Source organism: Parambassis ranga, chromosome 22 (genome assembly GCF_900634625.1).
Source record: "Parambassis ranga chromosome 22, fParRan2.1, whole genome shotgun sequence".
In the NCBI taxonomy this organism is placed as follows: domain Eukaryota; kingdom Metazoa; phylum Chordata; class Actinopteri; family Ambassidae; genus Parambassis; species Parambassis ranga.
In genome coordinates this window covers 9,513,383-9,538,303 of record NC_041042.1, presented here as the reverse complement: position 1 = coordinate 9,538,303, position 24,921 = coordinate 9,513,383, and the positions used below count along the sequence as shown (strand labels likewise).

At 44.2% G+C, this 24,921-nt stretch overlaps 1 protein-coding gene across 3 annotated transcripts in view; it reads right to left on the bottom strand.

Annotated features, from left to right (window-relative positions):
* The window catches only part of tiam2a (TIAM Rac1 associated GEF 2a), a 79,119-nt gene that overhangs the window by 8,698 nt on the left and 45,500 nt on the right, over positions 1-24,921 (bottom strand). For all 3 annotated transcript variants that reach the window (XM_028395217.1, XM_028395216.1, XM_028395218.1), the window contains 11 exons: positions 24,581-24,805; positions 21,365-21,550; positions 20,913-21,056; positions 17,992-18,048; positions 13,895-14,071; positions 13,312-13,416; positions 13,134-13,212; positions 12,952-13,041; positions 12,649-12,867; positions 10,324-10,418; positions 423-656 (listed from right to left, as the gene is read on the bottom strand). In XM_028395217.1, coding sequence (XP_028251018.1) covers positions 423-656; positions 10,324-10,418; positions 12,649-12,867; positions 12,952-13,041; positions 13,134-13,212; positions 13,312-13,416; positions 13,895-14,071; positions 17,992-18,048; positions 20,913-21,056; positions 21,365-21,550; positions 24,581-24,805 — 1,611 coding nt within the window. The remainder of the gene's footprint in view (positions 1-422; positions 657-10,323; positions 10,419-12,648; positions 12,868-12,951; positions 13,042-13,133; positions 13,213-13,311; positions 13,417-13,894; positions 14,072-17,991; positions 18,049-20,912; positions 21,057-21,364; positions 21,551-24,580; positions 24,806-24,921) is intronic.

Here is a 24,921-nt window from a genome sequence, read left to right as displayed (position 1 = left end):
TCCTCAATTACAATTCAACGGCAGACTGAAGAAGAGGAGTGCACAGGGGAAAATGAAGGAATGAAGAATAAGGGGGAAATGCCAGCCATAACAGGTGTTACCGAAACAACAATATCATGATAGTGGCTTTTAATGTGCATCAGGGAGAAAGGGGTCATATTGGAAAACATGGGGGCAGCCAAGTGACTGGGCGGAGAGAAATAAATGAGGGTAGACAGGAGGAGGAGCAGGGCTGTGATACAGGAGACAGCATTTTGTTAATACTTGCCTTTTTTTTAACCTAACATCAAAAAATGTTAAGGGGAAAATGGGACAGGGTAGTAGCTTTCCAACATTTAGCAAGGTCCAGTTGTATCAAATATTTATGCTAGCCTCTTAGAATAAATCCTAATGTCACCGTGGCTAAATATTCGCAGTCTGACCTTCACATAGGATTTCTCTGTGTCCACGAGCTCCTGGATGACCTTGCGTAACCTCTCTGTGGCGCTCATATGCTTTGGGCAAGGTCTGAGCATGGTAGCCTCTCCCAGAGAACCTGACCGTGACTCCCCTCCCTGCCTCCCAGATGGGTCCTTGGCATCGTCCATCAGATCCCCAGTGCCTGATCCCGTCCCCTCTTGGAAGGACTGGTAGAGAGTGCACACTGTGTCCACGCTCTGTAGGGGGCGAGAGAGAGAGGGAGAAGAGGGAGGTGGTGTATTTAGGTTATGCAGCTCAGGGATTATAACAGCCAGCTGGATGAAGTGAGGATCATACTTGTTATGAGAAACACATGCACGCACACACACACACACACATTTTCAAGGATCCATTAAAATTATTCTTCATTTAACCATTCACTAATGATTTCAGCTCCAAAGCTGTATAAAATAATGATGTATATAATTCTACACTGTGCATGGTCAGTGACTCCCCTGGGTATACTAAGAATGTTATGGAGATTTAGTTATGCACTCTATGTTAATTGGCTTTGCATCAAAGACTTCACAGTGTATCTGAAATACTAACTGGATATCCCAGCAGATAGCATTATAGCACATTTCATTATTCTTCTAAATCCATAATGGACAGTTATGCAGCTTTGTATCATGTCAGTACCAGAAAATCTGACATGCCAGGAAATCCCAAGTGGTCACGCATTAGTATGCAATCAACAGATTGAAGGGAGGGGTTAGTAGCTCATGTGTTTCCTTTCTCATTCACACAATATATAACAGTTTGCAGCTTTCCACTTTGATAACTGCAATCCCCAGAAGAAGTCAGCGACACAGATGTACATAAACAGATAATCTGCATCACTTTATACTGGACTGTACCGCCTGAGGTGACATCAGCTAAAGGCGCCATACTGCGACGTCTTGCCTGTGGCAGGTAAGATTTTGCAGTTTGAGCTACTGCGGCAAAAAATGAGCCATTATGAGTTTCACAGTTCTGCTCCGTGAGAAATAAAAAAGAAGCAAAGAGGAACAGACTCTCTGTTCCTTCTACTTCACACTAGGGTTGCCACCTTATGACGTATACAGTGCTTCTCAAGCACTACAATAAATGTATGTACACTTAATCAAATCCTACCTATTTTTCTTACCTGGCAAGCTTAGTGAAGCACAACACTTCATCAACCACGGCAAGGTTTGCTAGACTGTAGTGGGCAAGCCATCAATTATGATGTGATTTCAGAGCTAAAAATAGCCTCATGATGGCTAGCCCGTCTTATACCAACTGAATGACATGATGTAGCATTATAATCTGAGGCCAGTCATTGAAATCAGCAGAGGCTGATAAGTGCCAGTAATAGCAGGTTCCAATCTGCAGCACAGCAACACAGCATGGTGGGACAGCCACAATGCCAAACAAAACAGCTGCTCAGCACTCTGTGTGTGACTGTGTGTGCTCACTGGTATTTAAAATATCGCATGAGCAAGCAGTCGAGTGCACCTATGACTGTACAGCAGCAGACATGGATCAATAAACTCTTCATTCTAACACTGCAGGAATTGACACACAGACATGCACACTCCCCAAGCAGAGTGTGAAAGCTTGTCTGAGTCATTCAGCCCTGATACTGGTGTGAGCCCCCCACCCCCTCCAATAACGCCCCGCGGTACTCACTCCCAGAGAGCCTGTGGACAATCAAGGCTTCCATTAATAAGCCTGCGACTCATCAGCTAGCTCATTATAGCATGGTCACTCCAGAGACGGCCCTCCAACACTTCAGTATGGAGTGTATGTACTGAGACTGAAACAGAGAAAAGAAGGAAAATTCCTCTCCATGTCCTCTATGTATGTCTGTGCTAAGCCTCTTTCAAGTGATCTACCACCCACCGCAGCGCTCCACTCTGAGGTTCTTTGAATGTGGGCCGATAATTATGAGGGGACTTAATGTGTCCCTGTGCGCTGATGTAGGTGCTGATGTTCTGAAAGGAGCAGACAAGATGCGCTCAGATGTGACAAACTGACACCCCTGTATATGTAAACACACACTGACTGGGCTGACAAACAGCATTATGATCTATTCATGGCCAAAACAAGACCAAATCTACACCATGCTAACTTAAACACAATGTAATGTTTCCAAATACTTAACTCTAAAACACAGCAGTATAAACTTTGTAGAAATCTGCCTTCAACACTGATAATGCTGCCACACACAGAACCAGTCAACCTTCATTCACTTATACACAGTCTGGGAAAACTCTGTAATGCGCCAGGCAGGCGGACAGGAGGGTGGGGGGCAGATTGCCTGAAGGAAACACAGAGGTTGAAGGATATCAGAGCAACATATTCATCAAATGGCCCACCGGTAGCTCCAGACAGGGGAGAGCAGCCTTGTGGAGACAGATAACAGTCATATCTGCCGTTTATTTCAGCCCAAAGGGGAGGCTTGTCTGGGGTCTTTAGAAGCATGTGTGCACTTGGTAGCACACACACTGCCACTCAAGTGCCGAGTTAATTCTCATCACACCCCCACACTGGAACAATATGAGCTCATGTTCCCTTCACGCACACATAAATGAGATGATGGAGGAGCCACAGAGATGGTGAAAAGAAAGGGGAATATATGCATGCATATGAAAATACACCTCTCACACAGCCGTGGGATTTTCATAAACACTGAGCAGCAGCTACCTGCATTGGAGCGTGACAAGGAGAGAAGGTGGGCAGAAAGAAGGAGAAAAGGAAAGAGGGTGGGTGAGAGCCACACAGTCATGACTCAGGAATTGCAATTGCCTCACAACAATCCCACCAACACAGCCTGACAGCCAGCCCAAATAACCAATTAAGTGCCGAGGACAGGAGCCAGCAGAGGCGGGAGACAAGCCTGGGAGGGCCATGAACGTCAAGTGGAACCGACAGCACAGCTCCGAATTCCTATTCAGGTTTTCTTGCTGACAGGTGTCAGCTCGGGATCATGTTTCTACCTCTGCTCATGCCCTTTAGTCAATTTAGAACAGAGCTATTTGTCAACCTTTGTAGGCTAAAAAAAATAAATGAACTGACAACTGACTGTTGTCATTTTGTCTCCAGTTGCATTTCAAACGACATCAAGCACTCAGCTGCTAGATCCCTCAGGTCACAGAGAAGTGTTTCATTTCAAAATATTACACCTTTCAAGTTAAGTCCCTATTTTTGATGACTCCAGTCCCACTTTTATTCCAACCAGGCCTGAGAAACTGCCATGACATACAGGCTAAACCTATAAAGAAACCTTATTCTCACACTAAAATGAAACCTCAATGGCCTGCTTGAACCTACGTTCATGTGCAGTGACACATAAAACAGCAGCAGGGCTGACTTTTTGTCTTTTTCAAAAATTAGACAATCACTGAATATTCTCTACCTCTCCCAGTCTCCTGGTCACCATGAAGAGCAGTCTGTAGAGCAGCCTCCACGCTGCAGTGGCCTGCTGCCGGGTCCTCCGGGCCAGCGAGCAGCCCTTCCTACGTAGCCTGCCTCCCCTGGATGGCATGACGATTCCAGAAACCGTCTGCTGGTGGTTCAAGAAAGTCCAAAAAAAATATATCTGGACTGGGATTCAGTCGTTGAAGGTTTTTGTCTCTGTCCACTTCTGATTTTCATCTGATGATCAGTCAGTCCCCTCTTCAACTTTCCTCAGCCTGCTCCTTCCTTGCTTGCTGTCTAATTTACTGCAGCCTGTCTCTCTGTTAGGCCTGGGTCAGACATCTCAGTGTTGGGTACACCTCTGCCTCTGAGGCGGAGTGGGCTGTGATGGGGATTGAGCCATTGATCCTGCATCTTGTCGTTCTGTGAGCGTAGGCAGAGAAAAAGCACTTGCTGCCGGCTTGCATATCAGTCTGTGGTGGAGAACCCGACCTCTTTTGCAAATAGAAGTGAAACTCTTCCTTTTGCATCTATTACCATCCGTGTCGTTGCATCAGCATCAGCTCTTCCACTGTCTCTACCTTCGCACCTTGCCATGCATCCTGATTTCCTCTGTGCACTCCCCTCCAGATATCCCCATTTCTCCTTCCTCTTCCCTCTACTTCTTCCCTTCCTGTTCACCACCAGGTGACCTCTCTAGTGTGATCTCCAGAGAGCTGAATGGAAAGGCCCAGGGCTGCATCAGTGTCCAGTCTCTCAATAGTGGCAGTACAATGTAGACTGTTCTGGCTTGTTACCTCCACACACAGAGGAATGGCTGACTCAAAAATGGGAGGCTCTGAGCCGGTGGGGGTAACGGGGCAGGAATGTTAACTATGGCCTCACACAAGAATAAAACGTGACATGTATTGCTCACATGGAATAAACAAACAGATGAAGGCTATTTTTATAAAAATGTTGCTAGTTCTGGAAACTGCCACACAGTCGAGAAAATTAAACAAAGTGTGGGAAAAGAAGAGTAATGTACTTAAAATGTATTTCAAAACATACACTTCAAGTTTCCTCTTACCGATGTGTGTTCCTCTGTTCAAACTCTTTCCCTCAAAGGCACCATCTGAAGCAAACAAGTACCCCGTTCCAATCATTCTGAGGCCTCATCAAGCAGGGTTTTAGGTCCAATGTTTGCCACATCCTCTTACACAACGTTGTATGAATGTTGCTTAATTATTATTTCATTTGAGCCATATTCCGATGCTTGTTTTCTCAAGTTTGGAAGCCAACTTGTGTCCGACTGGGATAAACTCTAAAGACCATCTGCATCTCCATGCTCATGCTCTGGTGGAGTCATTACACAGCTCTGTGTGCTTTGTGGATGAAACGCTGAAATCAAAGCCGGCGCCTTTTTGCTTTGAAAGCGAAGAAGCCCCATCTTAGCAGAAATAAACAAACAAATGCATGGGGGGTGCAGGGGGATGAAGACGGGATGAAATACGGGCATACCCATGGGGTTGGCTTTACCCATCCCTCACAGGAAACAGCCTTGTCATGACACTGCGAGGAGGCAGAGAGAGAAAGAGAGTAGAGGCCTGGTGGCCGATAGGCAGGCCAGTGATTCATTTGCCATGTTAGTGGGCTATAGTGCCACGATGCCATCTTCTTTTCAAAGCTCAATAAAGGAAGACGTGCGCTCATAAATCAAATAGAGCAAAGGGGAGGAGAGTGGAAGATGAGAGGGAGGGCTGGTTCCGTCTCGCTCCACTCAAGCCCATTTATGCCTTTTATTATTCATCCTAAACAAATATTATTCCGCCAAGTCTCGAAGGACTTTGGGAGAAGAGTGTGTTTTAATAATGAAGCCAGCTCTAGATTAAAGCACCCATTCTTACTCAGTCCCCAAGGCTATTCACATCCATTCCACTGCATGACTGCCAGTACAAAGGCAAAGTAATGCTAGCACTACACGCTATTCTCACTCTAAGATGCCGATAACTAGATGAAAGGTTAAGTGAAAATGCTTGTTAAATTGTAAATATAGCTTGATGGCAATCCCCACACAGCTATCTGTCTGACCCCCAAACGCTCAGTCTGGGTGAATCAGAAGCAAAGGACAAAACCCAAACTCTCCACACCAAAAATGATGTAATGTCACTGTGCAAAGGGAGCATGAACACACACCCATAATGACAGAAACTGCATGTTGATCCAGTACAGTTAAATCTTCACTGCTGAGGAAATATTGTAGCAGTAGCCTCCAGCAAGACAGAACCAAAAGTAACACTAAAAAGACCCTTGGCCCGCTCCCATCTGCTGCCAGTGTGAAACGTACACGAGGACTGAAGGGTTTAAATCATTGGGATGTTGACTAGAGAGTCATTTACCCCATCCTCATAATCAGCATCTGTATTAACTTTCACCCAATTCATCTCATTGTTCAACAGACATTTCAGTCAGGACCAAAATGGTAAATTTCAATAATGTGATGGAAAATGTGCTGATGGAAAATAAAGGCATGAATTCCCTTAAAACTCCTCCACACTTGCTTTTGCAGAGATATTTTTACCACATACACACAGACGGTTGTGGGAGTTGTGTGAAGGTTTGCAGCTCAAGTGTGAACATTCATAGTATCAGCTCACACTCACACACTCAGTGCAAAACACCTAACATTATCGAGCAGCCCATAGTTACCGGCTGTTTGTCCCCTTTGGCGTCTCTCTGGCAGGACAGACAGGCAGACATGTCCTGGACCAGGCAGGCCAGTTTTTCTTTAAGGAGCCGTCCCAGGCTTAGCAGAGCAGACCCAAAGAACACGTCCTTCTCTCCTCCGTCACAGCCGGACGGCCAGAACCAGCACATGGCTAGGAGGGAGCACAGAGCCTGGGCCGGCGACTGGTCCTGCATAAAGAGCTCGATCACTGTGGTGAGGTATAGGCACGGCTGCGGATCTTCATCCTTCCCTGTTGGGGCTCCAATAGGCACAGCTACTGCCATTCCGGGGCTGGCTACTGTTGTTGTGGTCATTCCAGGTAGATTTTGGTCATTGTTTATCCTTGCTGGTCACTCCGTCGCTCTTTGTTTTTAGGTTTTTGTCTCCAATTCCTTGTTGCCTTTCCAACTTGTTTACAGTAGACTGGACTGATAGTAGCAGGCTAGTATTAACTGTGCTGACAGCAGTAAGCTCAGATTATTAGCCTGCTCACGGCCAGATGGCGACTGATGGGCTTAGTCATAACACACACACTTCCCTAAATTGCCCCCCTCCCTCCACTACAATCCTAAAGACCCACACACACAGCAAGAGTTTCTCTAAAGTTTAGGGAGGGGCTGGTTGTAGCTCCAAGGAAGATTCATATCTGAGGAAGACACACCTAACATCTGTATCATTTAGAAGTCTCTGACCCATGACAAGTAAGAACTAAAACTTTCCCTACACACAGACTCATTTTGTCCACTGTGACTAGTAAAAATAAACACCAGGAAAAAGGATGAAAAGGACAGAATGACAGCACAAAGACTGCAGTCCACTACATATACAGAGACCTACGTCTTACTACATCCTGAGCCTAACAACATTAGTGCCTGAATCAAGTGAATCAAGCCAAATCTCTGTGTAGTGACAGCCAGACAGAGCGTGGCTCCAGTCATAGCACGCTTCATAAGTCCATTTAAATGCTCTTACTGAAATGTCTGGTCTGGACAAATGCAAAGAGGCTTAATATGTCTGTCCACTGTTTAACCTTTGCTTTAACACAAGACATGACAGTCTACCTTACCATGTGTCAGAAAGTGTGTTTATGGAAAAGAAAAATAAGACAGCATTCAATGCAAATGACAGTGGTAGCACCACTGACTGTAGAGTTCATTTTAAAAATCCTAATGAGATGCTCCTTTGTAAAGTTAATTCCATCTAACAAAACACACGCAATAATCCATCAGCGAATCAGATTGACGTTGACTTCTGGGATGTCAAACACCTCTATAACAGTATATAACTTGATCAGACTGAGAAAATAACTACTATTCCCATAAGAGAAGCGTGGAAATATTTCTTTGGAAAAACATTACTCAATAATCAAACAGTATCAGCTTTGTAGTGAAAGGCTGTTATTTCAGAAAGAGAAGCCTTCAATAAATCCTAGTTAATTTCTGAGTGTGTGACTTCCCACCATGGACTGGTGCCATGTGATTGAACCCTGATCATGCCAGATCACTTGCCATGTCCTTCCATCTGTCTACTGGGATGCTATAGAAGCATACATAAGTTCTCATGTATGCATGGGAATGTGTTATGAACTGCCAGCCAACAAATCCCCATCAAGCCCTTCAGTTCATAAACTAGTGGAGATTAGGTGAAGCACTATTGTCTACACACATCCTACTGTACTATATCAGTTCAATCCATGTCAAATCAATGCAATTTAAAGGTGCCTTGTGGTGGTTCAGTTGACTTTTTCCCCTAATCGATTAGCTGAGCTCACAATGGTACCACAAAAAGGTGTTAAACCAATTGCTATGGTGCTTCATAGTCAAATGTTTCATTATGTTACTTACAGACACAAGAATCACAACCACTAATTCTGTGGTAAACAATGCTGTTAACTGTGGCTAGTCAGCACTTCACTTCAAACACACACACACACACACACACAGACCTCTCTTGTGTAATAAGCGCAAATTGGAATGCAACAGACCAATTAATCAAAAGGTAGCTGGTCTAGTGAGGCGGCCGATTACAAGGTGTGACAAGAGGCTTGAAATTATTCCTTCCTTTCCATCTGTCTTCATTGACTTTCAGAAAGGTGCGTCCATGCACGTGTGAACCGATATGCTGATACATGGCTGATTTTCTACCCGGTGACTCGATTTCTTTCTCTCTCCGCCCCAGAAAACAAGCTGATGGCTGTGCGGTGATTAAATCCTGCCCTGTGTGGCAGCAAAAATGTGATTTACCAGCCCTAATATCGCACCTTATATTTTATTTTTATTTCTTTTTTACATTTCCTCCACAGTGGGCTACTTTTCCTGATGGCAAGAGCTTTTTCTCGCCTTCTGTGTCTTCATGGGCATGTATACAGTGCAAACAGTGACACAGACGCACATTCCTCACACACACACACACACACACACACACACACCTATCTTCCATTTATTCCTCAGTAAAACATAAATGGCAGGGAGCTGAGCAGCAGCAGCAGCAGCAGTGGTGCAGTGCAGATCCCAGCGCAGTGGGACTGACTCATGTCGCTGGGCAAACAAAAAGAGAGACTAAGTGAACAGAGAAAGGAGAAGAGGGCAAGTTGTCCTCTCTAATCCACCTCCTGGGTGACCTTAGGTCAAATACTGCACGGCATCCTCTGACACAGGCAATTAGAATAAAGCCCAGGCAGCTAGAGCAATTAACATGCTTTTCTGGATATTTGGCCTGGATTCACTATCAATGAATCCTCGATGAAATGAGCACAACACTAATGCCTGCTCCCTTTTCATTTAGCCCATATTACATAATGGGCAAGTTAGCCAAACATGCACTCACAATTGCACTAACAGCTACTGTACACGGCTTTGAAGGACATGAAATATCAGCCAGGTGATGCAAGAGTAGGTGAATATGCATGAATGCACACACACGTCCGCTTCTCTCAGGCGTCCAGCCGTGTCTACATCATTAACACACGGCTGTTTACTGCGACCACACACACACACACACACACACACACACACAGACATTAGTGCTCCCAATAAACACTAGCACATAGACTTTTCAGTATTGCATTACCACACTACTGAGGCGTAATTCCCCATGGACACGGGCTCACGCTCAGTTTAATGACTTCAATAAAGTTAGTTTACATATCAAAAAACCTGACCGGGTATTCGACAACTGATTGGATAGAAATAGGCATCCAATCTGCCATTATTCATGAGGGACATCTGCTTGTTGGCATATTTATAGAGGAGACTTTAGAGATTCCTCTAAAGTGGTTTAAAAGGGAGCGCTGTATTAAGTGCAGTGTACCTTGACCAAAGACAGGAATATGTCACCACCAAGAAAAAGTCTGTCTATATGCATTATTTTCACATAAAAACAAGTCTGTATATAATGGAGTAAACTGAGGAAAGGTGAGGAGGACAAGATGAATCTTTAGAAAGATGTGGCCTTTACCGCAGACACAACATTCTTCATGTGCGTGTGTGTGTCAGTGAGACACAGCCTCTTCTCTCAGTCTGCATCCTGTCTACATGACAGTAATAAGCTGTGTTTATACCAGTGGCTATGATGGAGTATCCTAATTATGGTACTGCTAAGGATTGGTGCCAGTCTGCTTTCTGACAACCCCACAGCTGCCACTGTGACTGGGCACAAACACAGGATAGCATGTTGTCTAATGCACACACACACACATGAAGCTAGAAGGAAAGAGAGGTAACAGAGCTTGGAAAGAGATGGAAACATTTTCTTTCTGTCACTGGGGCTCCTCCTACCTTGCTGTGCTGAACGGGCCGGTGTGCGCAGTGGGAGTTACCGCTGTCCAGTCCTACGCATAGGGACTCGCTGCCGTCGGCTGCAGTACACACATCTGGAGAGAGGCAGAGAGAGTGTGACTGTGTTTCTATTTGTCTTTCTATACCACCCATTACTATGACATCTGCCCTGTGGTGGTTTCTGCTGAGGCCCATCCTTCTTCTGACCACAAAACACAAACAATGCTGCCTAGTTAAGAGTGTGAAGCCATCATGGGCGTCTGCCAGTCGCTGAGAACTAAAATATGTCTCCAGACTAAAAATGGCAAGGGCATTTAGTTATCCCAACAAAAAAAGAACACACTCGACAATTCTAATTAAAGACTCTGTTATCTCTGTCCTCATTCAGCCGAGACAAAGTTCACTGCTCATGTTCCTCAAAATGCCTCTAAATAAAATGTATATTTGCATATGAACCATAAGAAATGATACAATCGGAATGTTTTGAAAACATTTTCTGCTCTGCCTACTTCTCATTAAATTCAAGGTCCAAAGGACAAACTGTGTAGCAGTTGGCACATGAAAAGACTTTATTCCTGATTGTAGCCTGGGAGGCAGGCCAATGTGACGGCAGGAAACAAAAGAAAACTTGTGGGCCTCCTGCGGAGATGAACGTCTCATTTTTAAGCACTGTCAATAAATGTCTAAGAGCTAGAACAGAGTTTCTAAAGATACACAGTCATCTGCTGTCATTTCTCCTTTCTTATACATTTGCAGCAGGCTGAGAACCAGATGACAGACATCCTCCTTCTAGGAATGCCATTTCAAAGTTCTTCTTGTAATTTGTGTCAGACAAGTGTTAATCCCCCCCCCCCCCCCCCCCACTGAAGGCATTTACCTCCCAGGCTCCTTTTCAGCCTGCCTGGGATTCTGCACCCTCTAGAGCCAGAGAGGAATACTGCAGGCACTTTGATCACACCAACTGCAGTAATGAGGCCTTCGAGTCATTAATCCCTTTGTGTTTAATTATGGCTAAAGTGGAGGCATTGTTAATGAATTGCTATCATTAAGATGATGCTTAACACTTTCTCTGAAACTGACTCTTTTGTGTTGACTGTTTTCTGTGGCATCAGTTTCTTTCTCTTTATTCACCCACAACATCCTGTATTCAACTCTGCTGAGTCAGTTTTAACACCTCCGTTCACTGTAGCTCACACAAAGCGGACTTTACAAAAATATAAATGTGTTCAATTTGTGTAAATTTAAGACACCTGTTGCTTCATTGGTGAATTATTTCAGCCATGAAAATACAGTTTAAAATCAGATATATTCAATTACTCATTTTTATTTTTGCTTCTTATTCATGCCGTTTATGCATGTCTTTCTTGATGTCTGCATTATAGTTGTACTGATGTATCAATTTGAATTTCCTCTGCAGAGAACAGATAATAGCACATCCTGTCTTGCTCTGACAAAGCATCATTAAAAAAATGACAAATTCTTGGTGACACCACACAAAATATCTCTCTGGTTGAATCTCCCTTACCTTCTCAGCAAGCTTTAAGCAATGCACACACACACAAACACACACTGTTTCTCTACCAGCTGGGTATCAGCTGTGTTTGTCCAGTGACATGGAGGACCTTACAGTTCAGTTCTGACACCTCGCGTCCACACTGAGATTAAACCGAGCCGACAGGATACTATACATTCTCAGCGATAATGAGCCCTCTGCGGTCAAAAGCCCCTCCTGGGTTGTTTTTCTAGTCCTCCAGGATACACGCAGCTGTGAAGCTTTGTTTTCTACTGCTCAAGAGAGACTGTGCATCTTTTAAGGAAGTGGAGCTCTTAACTTAAACAGAACTGTCGTGGCTGTTGGTGACATACAGTATAGTTACTGCTTTTTAAGAATAAGGAAACCTTTATTTTCCCACAATGGGGTAATTGCGTATGTGTGTGACTTTACAGAACGTCCCACCTATGAACTTTCAACTGAAAACGACAAAAAAAACGGAATCAAACTTTGTGTTAAGACTGTGGAGAGGTAAAGTAACACAGAGGAAGCACTAAATTAAGGCGTTCTTATAGAACTGAAAAGGTGCAACTTAACTAGATGTGTAGAAGTTGTTGTATTAGGCAAGCTATAGGTTCACTTTTCTCTCTTTTGCCACTTTGCCACACACAAGGAGTACTAAAGGGCATCTAACACCTCCACTTTCAAAGTTACTATGTTATGTATTAAGTGATAATCAGCATGTAAATGAAAAACATCTCCAAAAATAATCTACATGTTTGTAGCTGGTGTAATAATGTGTGTGATGTCTGTGTACGTGTAGATCAAAGCACCTGAGGAGGACTTGGCTCGGTGGTGCTTGCCACGAGCCTCCTGGTTGTGTCTGCAGAGTGGGGCTGGCTTGTCCGAGGCCACTGTTGGTGGCAGGGGACCGTCCCGCCTCAGGCTCAGGTGCAGGGTTTGTTCTGAAAACAGGGTTTGTATCAACGTCAAATCCAGACTGGACACACACCGGCTGTTCAGAACCAGAATCTCATCGCCTGGACGCAGACCTGGGTACACAGTTAAGCATGTTATAGAAAAAAATGCACGTTTCAGTAGGGTATTGGTAATTTTGGGATTGTTTGTGAAGTAACCTTCATGGAAGGCCAGTCCGTCTGGAAGCACTTCACTGACAAAAATCCTGCTGTTCTTCTGGGTGTCTATGTGTCCGGTTACTGCAAAACCTGGCAGATAGGAGTTCACATAAGGGTTACACACTGGATCATGAGGTATACACACCTACAGACACAAATAGACCTCAATGAGGCTGGCTCACCAAAGTCTCCAGTGCCACTCGGCCGGCTCATATGCAGTGTAAACACATTTGCTGGGACCACCTCCAGCTGATCATTGACCTACAGCGTGATATAAAACAAATCAATGCACATTAAAAGAAGGCGCAAATAATGAAGTGTGCTGTGTATCTGGGTGAGATCGTGCATGTTTGTTCTCACCACATCATGGAGGAGCTCGCCGGGAGCCACGTATCGAACCTCTACGTCCTGTCCCGCCTGCCGGTGCAGTCGTAGGCAGTGCAGGACTGGATCCAGCTGTTTCACCTGTTTACACAAGAGCACCTAATGTTCAGCAGTCTGTGTGCACAAAATCACGACAAATTTCATGCACCAATGCTTAGGCTAACAGCTGCTGTGTGGCCACGGTGTGAATTATTCACAGACTTTACACTTGGTGATGAGAAATTTGAGGTAAAAAAGAAAAAAAAAAGAGAAGTTCACCTCAATGATTGATGTGTGTTATGTGTGTGTGTGGGTCCAAGTGGGTCCAACTATCCAGAGTCACTAATTGAAAAGCTGTTACCTTTCAGAACTAAAATTTGACTAGACCTGCTGCCACAGAAGCCTCAAGAAAGAGGATTTAACCATTAATAACACCACACTGGATGGAGCTCAAATAAACACAACACTAAACAACTAAATACAAATGACATAATTGCTTGTGTGTTGTTTTTTTGCAACAACTGTCACATTTATTCTTCTCCCATTGTGATGACATGTCATAATTTCTTTGAAATCCAACCTTGCAGGCTGCACAGAGAAGGTCGGCGGCTGTCTGGTCTCTTCTGACAGGAACTTGGACTGTCAGGCCGTCTGGCATGTGGACGCACGTCAGCACGTCTGTTGCTCCGCTGATGCTGTCCCAAATGCCGCCCTCAGGGGGCGACATGGAGTAGATGCTGGCCAGCACGTCCAGCCTCTATAAAAGAAGGAAGCATATTAGATGGAGGAGAGTGTAACCAGAAAAAAATGAGGTAAACAGAGGAATCCACGGAGCGGGTGGGAGAGTAGCAGCACACAAATCAATACACTTCCATTAGTCTAAATGCTTGGCCATGGATCAAGCAGCGGAGCAAAGATGTCATACAATTAGCCTTTCAGAAATTCATTTGACAACACAGACGGCAGTTGCTCCATATAATTGTCAACATAATGACCGTGTACATAAGAAGATTGGCAAGGGTCGACTGGCAGGTCTAGACATCCAGATGATATCTGCACAGTTCCCCAGGACTTTTTCTAAAAGCCACAAGAGTATTTCTGACTTAAATTAAGTGATTTATAGGGACAATTTATATCAACATCAGTCAACCTTTCAGAAGGTAATTATGTATTGCATTATTTGTGGCATTAATAGTAAGGTTGAGCTAGGTATTAAGGTAAGGAAAGGGGTTGGCCCACCGCTTGGGCCTCACAGGCAGCCATTTGGGGGTTTTTGGTTGCGACTTGGTGTCTCTGGAGGGAAAAAAAACCCCACTGCTGAGATGTGTGTCTGTGGCAGACGCCACAATGCAGCCTAACACCACAATTATCAGGGCCCCAGATCATGAGGAAAGGCTCAATCACACTAAATGTACTGAAACACAGAGGTGGAAGAAGCCTGTGATTCAGCACTTCTGACAAAGATATGAAGTCTCAGTTAAATGGAGACTTGGGACCAAGAGGGATAATTGCTTTAGTGAATAAGATTGGATGTATAGTGATGTTTCAAATCCATTAGAGGATCATAAAATGGAGAGTATTGTGTGATTTTATCTGTCGTTTTTAGAAGCTGGCTCCTTGTTGTTGATGAATCACCTCAAGAGCAAAAAGTCCTTTTTCCCTGCCAGACAAAAGGCCTAAAGGGGACAAGCTAAAGTCTCTGATTCAGAGCATCACTTAGCTCTACACACAAAGCAGTGTTTCAGTGTAGCTCTGATAAACACAAACATTTGCTTCATTTTTCCATCCTAATATTCCCTTGACAAGTCAGAAAAAAGCCACCAATGTTGTGTTCCTGGCATGGAGGAACACAAGGTACCACTTCAACACTCATTTCGGCCTGCACCTTTAGGGATGTGAGGTCATGCTTACACACTCAGAATGAAAAGAACATGTCATCATGGCAACTGGTTGCATAACCGTCCTGTTTGTCCCAGCAACATTAGCGTGAGTGGAAAACTAAGATTTGGTTGCCTGTGCTGACCTGAGCTGACTAACACTGTACACCCATTCATGGTCAGAGAGGGCTGTGACGGGCTGATGGTTGCCTGGTCAACGCTCCACGAACCACAGCCAAGATCGCAGCCCAGGCACGCGCTGGACTTCAACAAGTCCTCTGTGTGGTCAGCATGCTATTTATGTTTGCACTCCAAATAATTCAAGCCCAATACTTCAGTCTTTCCTGAAGTGTGGAAATTACTTCCCAGCGAGACACCCTCCACCCTGGAGCTTCTAAAGATGGAACATGGAGTAACAGACGTTTAGTGGCCACTACACAAAAACACCCTTTCTGTTCCACTTAGCAACAAAAATATTACAGTACTGCCTTGACTAGACAGCTTGACCATGAAGAAGCAGTTTTAAGTCAATTTAAGCCAATTTGCCTCTATTAATAGAGCATTACTCTTTATTTTCTTAAAGCTCTACTCATGGTTTCTCTTTCCACAATTATAACACACATTTGTACACGCTGCTCTATATAAAGTGAATAAAAATGGTCTGACTGGCATCACTGACCGATCCTCGGATAGAATTTTAGAGTGAGGTGGTGACACAGACAGATGCATCAGTGTGTCATGGATACAGGGTGATAGGGGGCTGGTCACGTGTCGGTAAAATAAAAAGTCTCAGATGATGTTTCTCTCTAGAGGCTGGGAGGGAAAAGGGGGGAAGAAAACTACATACATCTGTATAACATAATATTCATGTTCATTTGAAACTAAAAAACTAAAAATGAGTAAAAAAAAAACACATGCTTTAAGTTAGAACAATAGATATTCAAGTAACGCACGTCAAGCATGTCATTCTTTTCTAGCAGTCAAAACATATCGACTTGCTTCACTGCTGACAGAAGGGAGTGGGTGGATGGAGGATTTGAAGAGCAAAACTATGCCAGTCAGTGTGAGTTTTAACCTCTGTGGAGGCCAAGGCAGCTACAGCACCGAGATGTCTCCTTCTTCCAGCTACAGCTAGACTGTCTGATGAAATAACCGGTTGGTTAAAATGACAGCAACCACAAGCACACATTGACAGCCAGGCCCAACACAAGAGAGCGCATGAGCTGCTGCAGCAAAGCTTTGGGCACGCACTCACACAAACATACCCCTCACTTGACTTCACTTCAGAGGATTACTGGAAGATGACTGCTTATTAGAGTAATTTTAGGGGATTTGAGACTCAAGTATTACAACAGGCGCAAAGTCATCAAGACAGAATGAAGAAGTGTATGTGTCGACAAAAATCGATGCGGCCGTGCTAACCTCTCTCTCTCTCTCTTTTCTTACTTCCTACCATGAGGAGCCTTAATCCTCAAGAAATCAAAGTGAATCCCTAAGATGAGCCGTTTTCCACATACAGGGCCAAATCTAGGAGACTCAAACCTCAAATAGAGGGCAGCACATTTATAGCAACATTAAAGCGTCAACCCAATGAAAGCAGTTATTGTTTCCCCGAACCATTTCCTGTCCAATGCTTAGAGCCTTAATGAGGGAAGTTAACAGTCACCATTATGACCACAGACTGTTACTCACTGTGTCCTCTGAAACAGGGAACTTCAAGACGGCCATGTCTGTTTTACTCATCCACCAGAACTGCATTTAATCAGAAAGGAAAGGAGCTAAACTAACATATTAGCACCATATAAAATAAGAACGTAATAGCCAATAGCTGCCTGCATAATTATGCATATGGTGTTGGACAGGTACGGAAGGTTCTCAAAGGAAAACGTGTCAGTGCCGAGTGCACTGTACAACCCATGAATGCAGACACAGTGTATGTTCCTTCAAACTGAATCCAGACAGATTAAAGTATGAGAATAATTTTGTCTGTCTGTGTCTACAAGGAAATATAATCCCAGCCTCAGAGAAACTACAGAAATGGATTAGTATTTATTCCATCATTCAAATAAAATGTGATCATAGATGCAAGTTTTTACCCCAGTAGGAGCAGATTGTTTTGTCAATAAGTGGGTTTCAGGTCGAATCGTGTTTGATTGCAGTCTAACAACCCGTATGTCACCGTAATGCAGACATCTTCTGCAAAAGTAGGAAGTAAAATGGCCTGAGATCTTAGAAGAGTGAGGGGATTGAGGCTTAGAGCAGTATCTCACACTCTATAATATAGAGACGTTCCAACGTCTGGCTGCTCAGATGGCCAGCTTTCACACTCATCAATCACACACACACAGCCTCATCATGAGCCATCATCTCAAATTTGGCATGCATTGGACCCCTGTAACACCAGGGATTTTTAACATGGTTCGACCACAGTCTCTTGTTAGTTATGCCGTGCAATTTATCTTACAGACACCTGCAGATCAAACATGAAAGGATTCTCTGCTTTGATCCCGGACAACTATTATACTCGGGCAGACACACATGCTTTCAGATCTCCTCATGTACACAACCCTGTGTGCAACACTATCTTTACACAGCCCCACTATCAAAGCTTTGAAAGGCAGCAGAGGTCAAAGCAACAGCAGACCTGTGTCTGCCACAACTACTTCACGCTGTAACTGATAATTGCACACATAAAGCAGTGCCACAGGACGGCTATGACAGATGGTGGTGGAATTTTTAAAAGATATATCAAAAGACCCGCAAACTGTGATGGACAAAGTTACAGAATTCTCTGACTCACCTCGGTGCTCCGGGGAGGAAGGGCGTACGTCTGACCTCCAGCGTTGCCCTCAAAGATCTGAAACCAACAAACATACAGTTAGAGGTACAGACAGAGGGGCACCATGGTGATTGACTCATGAGCGATTAAGTGCCTACCCACCTAAGCAACACCATATTAGACACATACAGTGCTATTATGCCGTTAATTAAAAACTACGTGTGGTGAGTGCAGAGCTTTGATACCGATTCCAAAAAAGAGGTCCGAAGTCTTTGAAGGTACAGTGCTAGAAATATGCTCTGTGTGTGTGAACGGGGGGGGGGGGGGGGGGGGGGGGGGGGGGGTGTGGACACTAGGTGGTTTATGTGTAGCTGAGAGATAAAAGGTCTGATAACAAAAGTGAGGAGGGCGATTCAGGTCCACCCTTCCATTTCTTAAAATCTCTTGCTTTTTGATTCCTTCTCTCCCTGGCTTGTGAAAACCTACAGCAAAGGGCGACTGCAGTCTCTTTCACAACTCTATAATACAGCAATGACACAGAACCATCCGTTACATGAGGGCGTGACTCCAGTCCTCACTCAAACTGGCAGCAGCTTTAGGTTCCGCTCTGACAGTTTGGCTCAGGGCAGGAGATCAGTGGCAAGGCTGGTAACTGAAGCAGTTTGTTCTGAAAAGGGGTCAAGTCAAATTTTCTGCAAAATTCTTCCTAACTACATGCATAGCCGTTTGCATGCACTTAGACTTAGGATTACATTCACCTAAACAATCCCAAGAAAACATCTTTACAGCTAGTAAAAAAAAATCCAGCTCCTGTTATGGTAGTAAGAAGCCACGTCTGACCTCTGATCAGCAGAATATCTCCCTCCTGAGCACAAGTACATTTCTAAAGTGTCTGTAAACAGTGCAGCTTCACTGTAAACTGACTAATTTTAGAAAGCTTTACCAACTCTCCCACAAATCCTTGGACCTTTTTGGCCTACTTCCCACAGTCGACTGCCAGCCAGCTTCTTACTGTATACATAGCTCTGCTAAGACGGATGAGAAGAGAGCAAACGAGAGGCAAGGAGGTGGAGAAAGGGAGCATGACTTTGGGGCAAGGTCATGGAGCACGTTGTTGCAGTGGTAAATGGGATTTAGACTTAGTCAACACAGATGAGTCAGTATGGAAACTGTGGGAGAAGGACCGCCGGGTAACGCTCTGATGTTTATGCTTTGAGAAACAGGGAAGAGGAGAGTTGAGAGAGAGGGGAAGGGTCTGAAAGAAAAAAAAGGAAAGACAAATAATGAGAGAAAGTGAACGAGAGAGCAAGATGAGGCGGTAGGTTTAACAGATTAAATAAAGAGGAAAAAAAAGACAAGTGTGTGTGAGTGCAAAAGGGAGGGAGCACAAGAAGATATACTGAAAGAGCAACAACCTGAAAACATAAGAATGTAACAACAGCTTAAGTGCATGGAGGAGAGTTTGGCTCCTGAGACAGGCTAACTGTCCAATCCCTATAAAGCAATGACGTGTCTCCTATCAGTGCCACATGACAGAATGGCCAAGGAGCTGATGATGTCATTTGAAATGGCCGGGGCTGTCTACAGAGAACAACAGAAAATCAAAACTAACACCATCAGTAATAACACCACTCTGAGAAATAGCAGATGTCCAGGAAACCCCCCCCGAAGCACTTAGCAGCTATTAAGTGTTTCTTATTAGCCTCTAAGTAATGACAAAAATACCAGAAAACAACAAAAAAGAGCTTGTAAGAGGGAGGATACCTGGGGAAAAAATAAGGGGAGGCTGTTTAATATTTAGCGTCTTTACACCAACCATCTGCTGGTGTCTGCGGGGCTGAGGAAAGAGTGGAGAATGCCATCTACCACATATGGCTTTCAATAATTCATGCTGCACGCTGCAGCGCCACCTCGGCCTTCTGCACTGCGAAAATGTAACTGGGCCTCATTAGGCCGGCCGGCTGGAGTTCCCCACAAAAATAATGTGCACGCATATACCTAGTCGCTGACAGACAAGCACAAATGCACCAACAGGAATATCACAGGGCAGGTGGTGTGAGAGAACAGTTAGATAAGAGCAAGTGAAACAGGACAGGGAACATTTTGTGAGCAGCCAGGGCTCACCTTCTGACAAATACGATTAGCTTTTAGCTGTGCTAGCTTTGAAAAACAAAGGCGCTCTCTCCACTAATGAACATAGGCCCTTAAAAGACTTGGAGTAAATGAGTGCTTCCTGTTGCCTATTCTTAAAATAGACCAGCAGGAGTAGAGTATTCTCCAGGGCCATACTTTCAGGGTACAGTGGTGGATTTCTTTATCAATAAATAAGCAGCTCGCACGGGTTTAATTACTAACCTGAGAGGATTTAGACCTCACCCTCTGCACCTGGGTGAGGAATGCTCCCCTGTGTTTATGTCGATGGGTGGTTTGCACTCAAATTTACAGGAAAGCAGGAGGGATGTGAGCTTATGTGCTTTTAATTAATAAAAACGCTTTTGGGGGGGATGCTTGATTGTAACAATCTCCTGCTTTCTTTCATGTCAGCGCAGCAGTAAGCTAGCATGTTTTCATGTTGTTTCATTAATGAAAATAAAGTTTTATATAGTCTTAAACAGTATTTCTTAATTCTCATGAGAGTGGTGCTCACATACATCCACACTGTGTACACATATGCTTAGGATTTTTGCATGATGCTCATGTTGTGTGTGAGAGAATAGTAGGACATGAGGTGTGTGACCCTGCATCAAGGATCTGCTAATCCAGACCACCTGAAATGATACTGACATAAAGTTCATATTATTACCATATTGGGTTGTTTATGTGATTGCTCACACGCTATTGCTTTTAATAAAATGAAGCAGAGAGCACAGCAGCCTTTGTGAGAAAAAAAGACGCAACCATCACCTTCAACAAAGCAAATTCTGAGATATGATCAGTAATACCTGTGATACAGAGGGCCTCTTGTCCCGGCCTCTCTTTGTAAGATTGTCGAGGCCTTTGAGCGAGGAGAGTAGGCCTCTTTTGCGCTGTCTGCAAGTCAGGGACAAGGAGCGCCTCCTGACCGTGGCCTCGTCTCTGGAACAGATCTGAACAGATAAACAGTATCAGGACTGCAATCATTTAACTCCACAACAAAAATCCAATCATACCATCCTAATTAGGTTTATTTTTCCTTCACTAAAGGGAACATTTGCAGGATGCTTTTTGGTTTCAAATGATTAAAAGGTTTCCATGGTCACTGTTAAACATCAAGTAAATGGAAACTGAAAAGTGTCACATGCAAAAAACAAAGCATCAAAACAGGAAGCAATGGTTTTCAGATTTTGTACTCAGCACTCAGCACTCATTACTCATTCATTTGTCCCTCTCCCTGGTCTGTCCTGGGCTTCCTTACCAGCGCGTGGAAGGAGGAGACAGAGAAAATGCCGAGGCGTCCCAGGGTAGATTTGGTGGGGCGGCTGGCAATGGCGAGCAGGCTCTTTGGGTTGGGCAGCTCTCCACCTTGTAGACTGGCAAGGTAGCAGCGCATCCTGAAGAGATCCATGTTGAACCTCTCCAGGTTCTGCTCCCACTGCTGGATCTGCATAAAACAAAAACAAACATTTGTAAGAAGTTAGTTCTGAGTTGGTTGTTGGGTGGTGACTGAACTGGGGGGTGGGGGTTGGGGGGTGGGGGGGTGTAATGGAGAGTGGGGGAAGGGAAGAGGGAATCAAAGGAGATCCAGGGTCAGTCGAGTGCTTTTCTTCAAGATGTAATTGCTTGCAGATGTTGGTGGAGGGTATAAGGGCAGAACTTGCTGGAGGTTTGATAGTGAGGGATGACTGCATATCTAGCAGTGTGTGTGTGCAGTAAATCCAAATGCCCATTTTTTATGTAAGTCTTGAGACGCTGGTGATGTTGTGCAGACCACCCATTAAACCCACACACACACAATTTACAGTTCCCTTCCCCCACCTCTGTTTGCACTATGTAAGCTATAAGAAAGTGCTCATTTTGTTGGCTGGATACTGTTTTAATGAGTACACTCAACTTAAACAAGCCTCCATAACAACTGACTTTAATAGGTCTCGCCTGCACTGTGAGTTCACTTACGATAACGCACCCTATGGCATTGTACCCATTAGGTCTCATTCACGTTGACGGCATTCTTTAGGATTAGGAGAGAACTGGGAAACGGCCAGAGTGTGGTATTTTATGAACCTTTGACTTTTCAAACATCTTCAACAAAGAACTTGTACAGCAATTCTTTATGCTATGTGTATACTTGTGCAGGTGGCCTCTGTTAACAAGCCTTGAGTCAATGACATTCAGACATTCCTATTCTATTCTTTGCATTATGAGATCAGCTACCACATGCTTTGGTTGAAAGTGGCCTTGCATTTGACAATGGACTTATCTGTAAAATTAGAAAAATTACCATATGACAGAGCTAGGAGAGACAGATTACTACAAAGGCCTACACGCTGGACAGCTTTGACCTATGCCTAAATGTTCTATACTTTCACGAGATAAAGCTGTATAGTAATCATCTCTTCATCACTTTGTTGAAACTCTTCTCCACTTTTACTCTATTGCTTTATAGTAGTTAGCATGATTCTGTAATTGTCTGTTGTGGTCACAGGTCGGAAGAAATTGCAGGACTCACTTCAGTGGTACTAATTAGCAGCAATTAGTATGTACTACAGAAGGATTATACTATATGTGACACCTACTAAACAACCTCAATAACTATTTTATCTGTATAATGGAAGCTCCAGCTAACGGCAGCATGGAAAGTGTAAGTTACCACAGGCATATGGACGGATGACTTGTGTGTTTTCATCACTTAACAGGACTGCTGACACTGCTAAAAGGCCTTCCTGTCTGATCCAATTCTTAGAGTTACTTGAACTTTCAGACCTTCTTCATAAATCCTCTGCTGTAAGTAAGCAGAGCACATTTTTCTGTCCAGCTATTCTTGGGACATTATATAAAACAGTGTTCTAGGGGAGCTGTAATTTAATTCCACCAAGTAGTTTGAAGATGACTTTAGATGGGGAAGGAGGTATTACTGACTAAATCATATAAGCTCCCTCAACAGCAAAGACAAATTTAGAAGTTGCTTCTATGAAAAAAAAAATCATGTCTATGTTTAACTGTTTAATCACACAAGATCCTTGCTTGCTTCCGATTTAACACACCATCTGGATCCGTTTGTCAACAGTCAACTACCAGCGTCTTCATTCAGAGATGTCCTAAAATAGTCCTGTGCATAAAATTCGATTTGATGATTCATAGGGTGCTTTACTGATGAACAGAATTTTTAGATTAGGGCCTATATGCAGTATATTTCCTCATGCGTCAGTAGAATGAAGCAAGACATGTTTGGCCCATCTGGCCTGCGTGCACAACTTGTTTACATCTATTTCAGAGTCATTACGCTCAGCAGAAGCCTTTCTTTTAACAGATTCTCATCTTTTCTTATTCCCCCTCTTTAACATCTGCCCCCGCTCTCTGTAAAAGACCTAATGCATAATAGGTCTTCAGTGGAACTTGATCGCATCGAGTGTATGTGTCTGTGTGTACGTGAGCTTATGTGTGTGAAAAGGGGGCAAAGACAGACTTCAAACAAGGTCTGCTGGCACTGATTTCAGTAGACATTGGAGGGGGTAGGCGGGGACATCAAAGTAGCCCTGTTGGTGCTAGACAACCCCACTAAAACCTTAAATCTATCATCAGCCTTAAGGCGCCTGTATCAGAGTCTTGTCCCATACCCCTCTGACCCTATCATTGACTCAAACCCTGTCTGTCTCTTTGTCTGCTCTGAGGTGGCATACGGGCTAATTGGAACCAGACACAAATACACAGTCACTCTAATAGCCAGGCAGTGACATCTCCACTGGGTGGTGAGCTGTCCAACTTTTATCTTAATAATATATTTCCACATGGGGAGTTTTAAATAAAGACTAAATGAGAGCCTCAGTCCACAGCAGAACATGCAGCAATAGCAGCACATGTGTCTGTTTTGCTGTTGTAGCACATACATCAGGATTTGACCAGAAAATGAAATGTGGTTACTCATGAAAGCACAAAGCATTATTTTTTTAAAAGGCACTTAAAGCCACTGCCAGAGTCGTATGATAAAAAACTGTTATTCTCCAACACTCATTTCTTGTAATTGTACTTGTGCTCTAGCTGAGCTATAGGTTAGGGGCTTTTTATATTCCTCTGTAATCTGCTGTATGTAGGGTAAAGCACAGTGCTGGGTGCTGTGGATTCCTCCCCCAGGCTGTGAGGAGGAGGAGGAGGAGGAGGAGGAGGAGGAAGAGGATAATGCACGTTGAGAGCCCATTACTAGGAAACATCTGGAATCCCAATCTGATGCCCGGGGAGCGAGCTGCTCCCCTGGGCCCCACGAGATGCGTTTGGGGACTGATGCATTTAGGCCACCTCACCCACCCACAGACAAAAATAAAACACATGCTTGTCACCGCAGTCACAAAATCAGGAAATTAAGTAGGGCACAATCATGTGGTTGTGACACGCATAATGTAGAATAATGGCACATGTGTTAAGCAAAAAGGCACTAATATAAAGTTATATAATGTCCAACTAATAATATTTTAATCACCTGGTTCTCTATAGCTTTGCGATTCTTGGGGTCACTGACTACGGTCAGCTGCAGCTCGGCCATCTTCTTCATCTTCCCGTCCATGTCGATCTTCTGCAGCAGTCCACGGACCTGGCTCCGCAGCAGGCGCACTGTATCCTCCTTCCCCTGGCGCTTGGCCAGCAGCGAGGCACTGGCAGAGTGGATGGCTGTCGCCCAGTTTTCCAGGTCGGTTTGGTTGCTGGCCTGAAAAGTCAAAGAGGGACAGGGTGTTCAACTTGATGAGGCAGCGAGGCCAATATTCCCGTTACAAGCCGGATTCAGAGATCGGAAGCCTGATAGATGGCTTAGGACTGCCAATG